The sequence below is a fragment of the Staurois parvus genome, unplaced genomic scaffold (assembly GCF_062004578.1).
Source record: "Staurois parvus isolate SC_StPar_1 unplaced genomic scaffold, SC_StPar_1.0 ptg000608l, whole genome shotgun sequence".
Lineage (NCBI taxonomy): Eukaryota > Metazoa > Chordata > Amphibia > Anura > Ranidae > Staurois > Staurois parvus.
Window position 1 is genome coordinate 1306795 of NW_028318404.1, and position 13204 is coordinate 1319998.

General features: G+C 43.4%; 1 protein-coding gene across 2 annotated transcripts in view; it reads right to left on the reverse strand.

The window, feature by feature from the left end:
* Nucleotides 1-13204, reverse strand: part of COL27A1 (collagen type XXVII alpha 1 chain) — a 592361-nt gene that overhangs the window by 208694 nt on the left and 370463 nt on the right. For both annotated transcript variants that reach the window (XM_089692938.1, XM_089692937.1), the window contains exon 29: nt 12035-12088. In XM_089692938.1, coding sequence (XP_089549064.1) covers nt 12035-12088 — 54 coding nt within the window. The remainder of the gene's footprint in view (nt 1-12034; nt 12089-13204) is intronic.

Consider the following 13204-nt stretch of genomic DNA (forward strand, 5'->3'; position numbering starts at 1 on the left):
CATCTGTCCAACTAATTTTTTATAAATAGACCCATAAGTAACAGAAAATCCCATTGGGAGAAACAGGCAACAGTAAAAACCAGACAAGGGATGTAACCTTTACTCTCCAAAACGATTCTCCTGAATCCAATACGATACAAAAAGGTCATACAGTATCTCAGAGAAGTGAGTACACCCCTCACATTTTTGTAAATATTTTATTATATCTTTTCATGTGACAACACTGAAGAAATGACACTTTGCTACAATGTAAAGTAGTGAGTGTACAGCTTGTATAACAGTGTACATTTGCTGTTCCTTCAAAATAACTCAACATACAGCCATTAATGTTTAAACCGCTGGCAACAAAAGTGAGTACACCCCTAAGTGAAAATGTCCAAATTGGGCCCAATTAGCCATTTTCCCCGGTGTCATGTGACTCAGTGTTACAAGGTCTCAGGTGTGAATGGGGAGCAGGTGTGTTAAATTTGGTGTTATCGCTTTCACTCTCTCATACTGGTCACTAGAAGTTCAACATGGCGCCTCATGGCAAAGAACTCTCTGAGGATCTGAAAAAAAGAACTGTTGTTCTACATAAAGATGGCCTAGGCCAGGAGTGGGCAACTGTGGCCCTCCACCTGTTGTAGAACTACAAGTCCCATGAGGCATTGCAAAACTGACAGTTACAAGCATGACTCCCAAAGGCAGAGGCATGATGGGACTTGTAGTTCACTAAAAGCTGGAGGGCCACAGTTGCCCAACACTAACCTACCTAGGCTATAAGAAGATTGCCAAGACCCTTAAACTGAGCTGCAGCACGGTGGCCAAGACCATACAGCGGGTTAACAGGACAGGTTTCACTCAGAACAGGCCTTGCCACGGTCCACCAAAGAAGTTGAGTGCACGTGTTCAGTGTCATATCCAGAGGTTGTCTTTGGGAAATCGACATATGAGTGCTGCCAGCAATGATGCAGAGGTTGAAGGGGTGGGGGGTCAGCCTGTCAGTGCTTAGACCATATGTCGCACACTGCATCAAACTGGTCTACATGGCTGTCATCCCAGAAGGAAGCCTGTTCTAAAGATGATGCACAAGAAAGCCCACAAACAGTTTGCTAAAGACAAGCAGACTAAGGACATGGATTACTGGAACCATGTCCTGTGGACTGATGAGACCAAGATCAACTGATTTGGTTCAGATGGTGTCAAGCGTGTGTGGCGGCAATCAGGTGAGGAGTACAAAGACATGTATGTCTTGTATACACTCAAGCACGGTGGTGGGAGTGTCATGGTCTGGGGTTGCATGAGTGCTGCCGGCACAGGGGAGCTACAGTTCATTGAGAGAACGATGAATGTCAACATGTACTGTGACATAGCAGAACATGATCCCCTCCCTTCGTAGACAGTGGAGCCGCACAATTTCAAAATTGGCTTTGATGTGACTGGGGTGTAAGGGGAGGGGTTAATTGGTCACAGGTGCTACAGGTACTATATAAAACTTTCTGCAGAGCTCACTTTGAGCTTGCCTGTATTTTGCTTGCTGGACCTTTGATCAAGTGGACATTTGAATAAATGGAGTTACAAAACCGGAGTGGAAAACAGGAGTCTACTAACCTGTAAGTGACAACTGATATTTCCTATTAGTAATATTAATATTGTGACTGGGATAATGAGTGCTATCAGGGCTGAAGGTTTTGTGTAGTGCACAGTGTGCCGCATGTATTCAACAATGGAGCAACAGTTCCAGGATGGATATCACTGCGACAGATGTGAGCGGATTGCCCTTCTGGAAGCTCGTGTTACAAAGTTAAAAAGTTAAAAGTTAAAAAGGCTAAAAATCAAACCTATGTGGCTTACAGACAAAGTTAAAAAAGCTATAAATAATAAGAAAAGAGCTTTTATTAACCATTTGCCTATCGGGCACTTTCACCCCCTTCCTGCCCAAGCCAACTCTCAGCTTTCATCACTGTTGCACTTTGAATGACAATTGCGCGGTCATGAAACACTGTACCTATATGAAATTTTTTGTAATTTTTTTGAGACAGATAGAGCTTTCTTTTGGTGGTATTTAATCACCACTGGGTTTTTTATTTTTTGATAAACAAACCAAAAACAACTGAAACTTTTGAAAACAACATTTTTTTTTCTTAGTTTCTGTTATAAAATTTTGTAAATGAGTAATTTTTCTCCTTCAATGATGTGCGCTAATGAGGCTGCAGTGATGGGCATGGATAGGCTGCACTGATGAGGAGGCACTGGTAGGTGGCACTGATGGGCATTGACAGGCATCACTGGTGGGCATTCACAGACATCACTGATGGGCACTGAAAGGCAATACTTATATATGGCATTGATAGGCAGCACTGACTGGCACTGATCGGCAGCACTGACTGGCACTAATAGGTGGCACTGAAAGGCAGCTCAGATGGGCACTGACAGGTGGCATTGATGTGCACTGGTAGGTACTGATATGTGGCATTGATGTGCACTGATAGGCACTGACAGGTGGCATTGATGGGCAATGACAGGTGGCATTGATGAAAACTGACAGGTGGCACTGATGGGGCTACACTGATTATCAGGGCACTGATGATCAGTGTAGATATCCCCTCTGAGGAATGGCGATTACCGGCTCTCCTCTCCTCACAAGCTGTCAGCATGACAGCTCATGAGGAGAGAAATGCCGATAACAGGCATTTCCTTATTTACATGCGATCAGCTGTGATTGGACACAGCTAATCACATGACAGAGCTGAAGTCATCAGCTCTTTCCCCTGATCACACCACGATCGCTGAATGCTCCCGGGGGGGCGTGCACACGCAGTTAGAGTGGGAGGACGTCATATGACGTCCTCCCAGAACGAGAGTACCGCCTTGCGCCCGTCATTTCCTTATATGGCGGGCGGGAGGCAGTTAAATATAAAAATGAAGGAACACTATCATCGTTTAAACATTACAAAGAACATAACAGAATATGTAAAAATTAAATCAAGGTCGCAAAAATTGGAAAACAAATGACAGATTGCAAAAGACAGCAGGACAAACCCCCCAAAAATTCTTAAAATATATTAATACTAATAAAGGCAGGTCCGAACAAGCAGGTTCTTTACAAAATAGTCTAGAGTGGGTGACTGGGGACAAAGAGATGGCAAATTTATTACATACCTTCTTCAGCTCTGCTTATACAAAGGAGCATGGGTGAGCTCTTGTCCATAACGGGCATGGTAATGACCCAGATGATCCACATTGGCTCACAACTCATATGATCCAGAAATATTTAGACAGAATTAAGGTGAATAAAGCACCTGGACCAGATGGACATACAGCCACGGGTCCTTAAAGAATTAAGCTCTGTCTTTCAAAGCCATTGTTTCTAATTTTTAGGGACTCTTTAATCACTGGCATAGTTCCACTGGATTGGCGTAAGGCCAATGTAGTGTCTATATTTAAAAAGGGATAAAAATCTTTAACAATTATAGACCTGTTAGTTTAACATCTATTGTTGTGAAGATACTGGAGACTTTAATAAAAGACCACATAGATGAGTTCTTGCTGGAAAAAAATATTTTAAGTAACAGACAGCATGTATTCATGAAAGACAGAAGTTGTCAAACAAATCTGACTTCTTTTTATGAGGGTGAGAGCAAAACCTTGGACAGAGGGGTGGCTGTGGAAGTGGTATACTTGGATTTTGTAAAAGAGTTTGCCATAGTTCCCCACATACGGCTAATGTGTAATGTAAAATCTACGGGCTTGGAAAAATCAGACGTAAATGGATAGAAAACTGGCTGAAAGACTGAATTCAGAGCAGTGGTTAATGGTCCATACTCTGAATGGTCTAGGGTTGTTAGTGGTGTATCCCAAGGTTCAATGTTGGGACCCTTACTTTTTAATATACACTGCTCAAAAAAATTAAAGGAACACCTTTTAATCAGAGTATAGCATTAAGTCAATTAAACTCCTGGGATATTGATCCGGTCATTTAAGTAGCAGAGGGGGTTGTTAATCAGTTTCAGCTGCTTTGGTGTTAATGAAAATAACAACAGGTGCACTAGATGAGCAGCAATGAGACAACCCCCAAACCAGGAATGGTTTTACAGGTGGAGGACACTGACAAATTTTCTCTACTCATCTTTTCTGACTGTTTTTCACTAGTTTTGAATTTGGCTAGGGTCAGTGTCACTACTGATAGAATGAGGCAATACCTGGACCCTACAGAGGTTGCACAGGCAGTCCAACTCCTCCAGAATGGCACATCAATACGTGCCATTGCCAGAAGGTTTGCTGTGTCTCTCAGCATAGTCTCAAAGAGCATGGAGGAGATTCCAGGAGAAAAGCAGTTACTCTAGAAGAGCTACCCATCAGTAGGACTGGTATCTGCTCCTTTGTTCAAGGAGGAACAGCACGAGCACTGCCAGAGCCCACAAAATGACCTCCAGCAGGCCACTGGTGGGAAGGTCTCTGACCAAACAATCAGAAACAGACTTCATGAGGGTGGCCTGCGGGTCCGACGTCCTCTAGTGGGCCCTGTGCTCACTGCCTGACACCACAGAGCTTGATTGGCATTTGCCACTGAACACCAGAATTGGCAGGTCCACCACTGGCGAGCTGTGCTTTTCTGAGATGAGAGCAGGTTCACCCTGAGTACATGTGACAGACTTAAAAGACTCTGGAGAAGCCATGGAGAATGTTATGCTGCATGCAACATCCTTCAGCATGACAATTTTGGTGGAGAGTCAGATCCATGGAGGGACGCACAGACTTCTGCAGGCTAGACAATGACACCCTGATTACGATTCAGTATCAGGATGAAATCCTTGGACCCATTGTCAGACCCTATGCATGGTGCTACTTCCTTCCCCTGCTATTTAACCTGCTCATTTTGTAATTTTGTGTGTCCTAATTACTGATATCTAGTGGACTCTCCATAGGTTTATATAAACAATGCATGTTAGCTCAGGGAACTACAGTATGGTCCTGCTTGCCAGGTGTTAAAGACCAAGCAGTGACCAGGCCCTTCCCAATCTACTGATAACAAAAAAAATTTATTAAAAAGAGTTTAGTCCTAGATTATGATCTCCTGTTGCTTCTGCTGGTGGCGGAGACCCATAACACCAAGCTTCCCTGAATATTATATTGTCAGCAGCTGCAAACAGACTGCTGCTAAGCATGACGGAGAAGGGACCCCCCCCCTCCCTCCAAACAGCATTGATCCCAGGCATTATATCTCAGCTGTTTCAACGTCTGGGCTTTAAGATAAAGCTACAGTATTCATGAGGACAATGTCAGGAACTATACTCTAAGGCTTTCTCCCAATGCCTACCTACCACAGTGTAACTAGCATGTTGTGTTCATAAAACAAGTCACATATGCAATCAACTCTGGACATGGTCGGCCTACATAACTAATACACAGGAACGAATCCCAGCTGTAACAACATAGCAAACATGAGCTGAATGTTTGGTGATCACGTCAGGCTTCTCCTCCACAATTAGAATAGATTAGATCAATCTTAGATTTTAATTTTTTTTTCATTCTGTAATAATCACATTGCCACATCAAAGCAGGACTCCAGCCAAAACAATTCTGTTTTAGACAGAATGGAGAAGAGTCAAAGCCTATGTCAAGTTGCTATTTCTGTCTGTGTCTTCTATGCAGAGATATACTCTCACTTCCTGTTTCTGTGTCACCCTGTCATGAGGAGAAGACATGAGCGGATTCATTAACATTGGAGACACAATGTGCTTTAAAAGAGGTTCTAAACTCTCCTGAATCTATCCAAAATTACTTTTTGTCTGCTGGAGTTCCACTTTAGCTTAAATTTGAACTTATGTTTATTCTTGTGTTACATAAAGGCAGCTCATTGTATGATGAGTACCCTGCATAACAGGGAGAACAAAAGCCAGGTATATTAAAAAAAATAAAATTATGGCTGGAAAGATTTTCAGTTATCTTTTTATCAATGGGCCATAAAATGCAGATTGCAATTTGCAAAGTGAAATAAAACCGAGAGCAGATAGTTGCATCCTCTCTCCAGTATATCTCCGTTCCCTAATCTAACGGTTTAATGTTGGAGGTTCTTTTATATTAAATGTGATTGAGTTTAACAACTGTATAGTATAAAATACTGGTATAGATACATTCCTGCCTTAGGGTGACAACATTCACTCACTGCAATGTATCTGAAAAAGGAACAGTGCTGTCACCCTAGGTTGACTTAACAATACCTGCAGGTTCAGCCCCCATCCATAGAGGAAACATGAGGAGCAGCTGTTGCAACATCATTAGGGGACATCCACCCACACTTAGGATGCACTTGCATAAAGAGGAAGCCACTGAGGGAAGAGGCTGCCAGAACAAGTACAGTATGAAAAATGAAGTGTAAAACCGGACAAAAAAAAAATATATATATAAAAAAGTAGGTATTCCATCACTATTAAATCCTAGGCAAAACCACATTTCACAGCCTTTGCCTGACACTCAAAATTGAGCTCTGGTGCATCCTGTTCCCACTGATCATCCTTGAGATGTTTCCACAACTTGATTGGAGTACACCTGTGGGAAATTCAGTTGATTGGACATGATTAGGCAAGGCATAAAGCTGTCTATATAAGGTCCCACAGTTAACAGCGCATGTCAGAGCACAAACCAAGCCATGAAGTCCAAGGAATTGTCCATAGATCTCCGAGACAGGACTGTATGAAGGCACAGATCTGGGTAAGGATACAGAAAAATTTCTGCAGCATTGAAGGTCCCAATGAGCACAGTGGCCTCCATCATCTGTAAATGGAAGAAGTTTGGAACCACCAGGAATCTTCCTAGAGCGGACTGCCTGGTCAAAATGAGCGATTGAGGGAGAAGGTCCTTAGCCAAGGAGGTAACCAAACACCCGATTGTCATTCTAAAAGAGCTCCAGCGTTTCTCTGTGGAGAGAGAACCTTCCAGAAGAACAACCATCTCTGCAGAACTCCACAAATCAGGTCTGTATGGTAGAGTGGCCAGACGGAAGCCACTCCTCAGTAAAAGGCAAATGGCAGCCCGCCTGGAGTTTGCCAAAAGGCACTTAAGGGACTCTCAGACCATAAGAAACAAACCTCTCTGGTCTGATGAAACAAAGATTGAACTATTTAGCGTAAATGCCAAGCGTCATGTCAGGAGGAAACCAGGCACCACTCACCACCTGGTCAATACCATCCCTACAGTGAAGCATGGAACTGGGAGACTAGTCAGGATCGAAGGAAAGATGAATGCAGCAATGTACAGAGACATCCTTGATGAAAACCTGTTCCAGAGCGCTCTGGGCCTTAGACTGGGGCGACGGTTCATCTTTCAACAGGACAACAACCCTAAACACAAAGCCCACATAACAAATGAGTGGTTACGGGCCAACTCTGTGAAAGTCCTGGAGTGGCCCAGCCAGAGCCCACACTTGAACATCTCTGGAGAGATCTGAAAATGGCTGTGCAGTGCTCCCCATCCAACCTGATGGAGCTTGAGAGGTACTGCAAGAAAGAATGGGAGAAATTGCCCAAAAATAGGTGTGTCAAGCTTGTAGCATCATACTCAAAACGACTTGAGGCTGTAATTGATGCTAATGGTGCTTCAAAAAAGTACTGAGCAAAGGCTGTGAATACTTATATACATGTGGTTTTTTTTAAAAAAAAAATTATTTTAATAAATTGCAAAGATTTCAAAACAAATTTCTTTCACGTTGTCATTATGGGGTATTGTTTGTCGAATGTTGAGGAAAAAAAAATATTTAATCCATTTTGGAATAAGGCTGTAACATAACAAAGTGTGGCAAAAGTTAAGCGCAGTGAATACTTTCTGGATGCACTGTAGTGCCAGTTTATTGTTCCTCAGACTTTCGGGGGCCGGACTGTGGCCATTGGGAGTAGAAATTGTCCCGATATCAGTGGGAGTAAACAATGCATCTTTGGTAGTAGGGGGAGGAATAGTGCTCCTTTTATTGGTGTAAGTGGGAGGAATAGTGCCCAGTTGTATGTGTATATATATATATATATATATATACACATATACACACACACAGCTGTGTTCAAAATAATAGCAGTCACACATAACTAACCTGATCAATCACTGTTTTTGGTAGAAATGATATTTCTACATGGCAAATAATTTACTAGCAGGTGTAGTAGAGAAATAGAAATCCAACAGACCCAACAGTCATGACATGCATGCTGCTGATTCTGTGTAATTGAATCACTAATTGAAAGGGGCATGTTCAAAATAATAGCAGTGTGGAGTTCTATTAGTGAGGTCATTCATTCTTTGAAAAACAGGTGGCAATTATTGCCCTTATTTAAGGAAGGAAGGCAGCAAAATGTTGTCCATGCTGGTTACAGTGCATTTCTCTCTGAAATTCTGAGGAAAATGGGTCGTTACAGACATTGTTCAGAAGAACAGTGTACCTTGATTAAAAGGTTGATTGGAGAGGGAAAAACATATAAAGAAGTGCAGAAAATGATAGGCTGCTCAGCTAAAATGGTTGCAAACGCTTTAAAATGGCAACCAAAACCTGAAAGATGTGGAAGAAAGCGAAAAACTACCATTCGAATGGATAGAAGAATAGCCAAAATGGCAAGGACTCAGCCAACAATCAGCTCCAGGAAGATCAAAGAAGGTCTAAAGTTACCTGTGAGTACTGTTACAATTAGAAGACGCCTATGTGAAGCCAAGCTATCTGCAAGAAGCCCCCGCAAAGTCCCACTGTTGAAAAAAAGACATGTGCTGAAGAAGTTACAATTTGCCAAAGAGCACATTGACTGGCCTAAAGAGGACTGGCGCAACATTTTGTGGACTGATGAAAAAAAGATTGTTCTTTTTGGGTCTAGTGGCTGGAGGCAGTTTGTCAGACGACCCCCAAACACTAAATTCAAGCCACAGTACACTGTGAAGACAGTGAAGCATGGTTGCGCAAGCATCATGATATGGGGATGTTTCTCATACTACGGTGTTGGGCCTATTTATCGCATACCAGGGATCATGGATCAGTTTGAATACATCAGAATACTTGAAGAGGTCATGCTGCCTTATGCTGAAGAGGAAATGCCCTTGAAATGGGTGTTCCAACAAGACAACGACCCCAAACACACCAGTAAACGTGCAACATCTTGGTTCCAGACCAACAAGATTGACGTTATGGAGTGGCCAGCCCAATCCCCGGATGTTAATCCAATAGAAAACTTGTGGGGTGACATCAAAAATGCAGTTTCTGAGGCAAAACCAAGAAATAGAGAAGAACTGTGGAATGTAGTCCAATCATCCTGGGCTGGAATACCTGTTCACAGGTGCCAGAAGTTGGTTGACTCCATGCAACACAGATGTACAGCAGTTCTCAGAAACAGTGCTTATACAACGAAATATTCATTAAGTGATTCAAAGGAAAGCAAAATCTTCAAACATTTTTCAGTTTATATAGCGAATGTTTGAGTTTGTAAAGAAGAATACAAACACTGCTATTTTTTTGAACAGTCTAAAGCGCTGAGCAAACTTGAGCTTTATTCACTTTTTTCAACACACTGCTATTATTTTGAACAAAACTGTATATATATATATATATATATATATATATATATTCTCTCACAAAAGTGAGTATACCCCTCACATTTTTGTAAATATTTTATTCTATCTTTTCATGTGACAACACTGAAGAAATGACACTTTGCTACAATGTAAAGTAGTGAGTGTACAGCTTGTATAACAGTGTAAATTTGCTGTCCCCTCAAAATAACTCAACACACAGTCAATGTCCAACCTCAGACCCATCTCCCTGCTCCCACTTACATCTAAACTCCTCGAGCGTCTCGTCTACACCCGCCTATGCTCTCACCTCAACGACAACAACCTCCTCGATCCCCTACAGTCTGGCTTCCGCCCCCTACACTCCACCGAAACCGCCTTACTCAAACTCTCCAACGACCTTCTAACCGCCAAAGCTAATGGCCACTATTCAGTGCTCCTACTCCTTGACCTCTCTGCGGCCTTCGACACAGTTGACCACCCCCTCCTCCTCAAAATACTACACTCCCTCGGCCTCAGAGATTCTGCTCTCTCCTGGCTCTCATCCTACCTGTCACAACGCTCTTTCAGCGTTACCTATAATGCTACCACCTCCCCCTCACTCCCCCTCTCTGTTGGGGTCCCTCAAGGCTCTGTCCTTGGGCCCCTTCTCTTCTCCATCTACACCTCCTCCCTTGGCCAACTCATACACTCTCACGGCTTCAACTACCACCTCTATGCCGACGACACACAAATCTATCTCTCAACCCCCCACCTCACCCCTTCGGTCTCTGCCCAAATCACACACCTACTGAGCGACATATCAGATTGGATGTCGCTCCACTTCCTTAAACTGAATCTCTCCAAAACCGAGCTCCTTGTCTTCCCCCCAGCCCGAACCCCACCCCCCATTGACTTCTACATCACATCCAACAACGTCAATATCAAACCCGCTCTGCAAGCCAGAGTACTTGGTGTCATTCTGGACTCCAACCTATCCTTCCAGCCCCAAGTCCAATCTTTAACAAACTCGTGCAGACTCCACCTCCGCAACATCGCCAAAATCCGCACGTTCCTAACCCCAGAAACCACTAAACAGCTCATCCACTCCCTCATCATATCACGACTCGACTACTGCAACTCCCTCCTCACTGGCCTGCCTCGCCGCTGGCTATCCCCGCTTCAGTTGATCTTGAATACGGCTGCCAGACTCATTCACCTTTCCAACCGCTCCATTTCCGCCACCCCCCTCTGCCAATCCCTCCACTGGCTTCCGATTGCGCAACGGATCAAATTTAAAATCCTAACACTGACGTACAAAGCTGTCCACCATACTGCCCCGAACTACATCACTGACCTAATATCCAAGTACCGCCCAGCACGCACACTCCGCTCCTCACAAGACCTCCTTCTCTCTAGTTCCCTGGTCTCCTCCTCCTATGCCCGCCTCCAGGACTTCTCCAGGGTGTCACCCATCCTCTGGAACTCCCTGCCCCAACCCATCAGATTATCACCTACTCTCCTCTCCTTTAGGCGCACCCTGAAAACCCATCTCTTCAGGGAAGCCTACCTCACCCCTTGCTAACTTGCTGACCTCCTCCACTCTTCCTACCACTCCATCCCCCACAGCTATCTCCTCCTGTACCACTATCCCATCCCTTCTAGATTGTAAGCTCGAAAGAGCAGGGCCCTCGATCCCCTCATGTTTTGCATTGTATTGGTATTGTTCTGTCACATGTTCTGCCCCCCTTTGTAATGTACAGCGCTGAGTGAACTATTGGCGCTTTATAAATACTGTATAATAATAATAATAATAAATGTCTAAACCGCTGGCAAAAAAAGGGAGTACACCCCTAAGTGAAAATGTCCAGATGAAATGGCTAAAGGGCTATAAAGTAGGATGTCTTTAAACAAACTAAGGTATTATTGTCACATCCATCCCTTTGAATTCCAGTAACAGCATCAACACAAACATGCACAAATGTAGCTGCCAAAGCCATGTTTATCATGGTGCAATATGGGGATGTCAGTTCAGTCTCGTAAATGGAAACACTTTTTTTTCTTACACTATTTTTTTTTTATTTTTTTTAAAGGCCATTGAAATAAACATGCAGTCTTATTTCTGCTGGCAGACAGCTAGATCTGTGTGAACAGGCCCTTGTTCTAAAGGGAACAGGGTGCTGCAAGGCTTAATATTAACTATGAGAGGCATCTGTGCTCATGACGGGAATGCTCAATTAAAGTCTAACCAGCATGTGGTACAATTACCAGCAGGCTATGGAAACAGACATATTACAATGCATGCTGGGAGTTCTAGTTCACCTACACCAATGTCATGACTGAGATAAAAGAGTCTTTTATGAAAAAAAAAGGGATAAACCCAGCACAGGTAACACATGAGAGGCTGTTGATGCAGGTGATGGAATGGTTAACCACATGAAGTGAACAGAAACTTGTAAAGTGAGATACTGGGATTTCAAATCACCTGCCTGCATTGCCAATTCAGAAGAACGGAGCTGACACCTTCAAGGGCACTTACCTTGGTACCTGGGAGCCCAGGTCCTCCCGTTGGTCCATCAGGGCCTCTGGCACCCTGAAAGAGAGGAGAGGTTAGTTGCAATATGAAAAACGAGCAGCAGGTGTCTCCCGTGTGCTGTTCAATGCTGTTCTTACAGAGGGCCCAAGTAAAAAGCCCCCTTGTCCTGCTATCCTCCCACTTGTAGCCCTGTTGCTTAACCCTCCTCCCCCCCCTTTCCTTTCCCCTCAGCCTGCTTGGAGAGGGGTGAAAAAAAAGTTTCCAGGAAAACAAACAGCTGTGTCCTTTTACTCTCATCCTGAAGCCGGCCCCTGATCACTGCATTCCCACTAACCAAGGCTTGTGCTTCACATTTCTCCCTGATCAGCATCACATCTCGGAGCTGAATGGAGTCAGAAATGTCCATGATTTTTTGGCAGAGGGGTTACTGAGTTAAGCTAAGGTAAAGGCAATGCTGGCTTCTAATCATAGGTGTCTGATGAGTCTCCTTATATACAGGTGACCAGTAAGAGTACTGATACAAAGCTACAGCTGTGCAAGGAAAGGGTCTGCGCTGCTCACAGCAACTGAATTCCAGAGGTTTTCACATTAGGAAAGGACTGCTGAGATATATAATTACTACGATGATACTGAAACTCTCCTTTCTTAAAGCCCAACTCCAGTCAAAGCAAATAACCAGTGCTGAGGTTTATTATTGCAGTCACTGACACAAATGTTGGGGGTTATTTCTGCAGCCATTGATAGCAATGCTGGAGGTCATTATTGCAGCCACTGATGCCTGGGGATCATTAATGCATCAACTGACACCAAAAGGTGGAAATTATTATTGTGGCCACTGACACCAATGCTAGTTGTTATTATTGTGACCATTGGCACTAGTGCCAGGAGTTACCATTATTGCCACTGACACCAATGCTAGGAGATACTATTATTGCTGCCTCAATAGGGCTCATTTTCCTCCCATTCCTCCTTCGTGTGTGCTAAATACATTTTTGAAGTCTTATATATGTATTGTATAAAGTTATAAACTTTTTTTTGTTAAATACTAGAACAAGAAAGGTTTTGGAAGAATTTACCAGGCCATGGTTTCAATAAGGTATAGAAACACTGCTCTAAGAGAACCTTGTGAACTGACATGTGATCGAAAAAATCCCCCCCAAAAATCCCATTGAG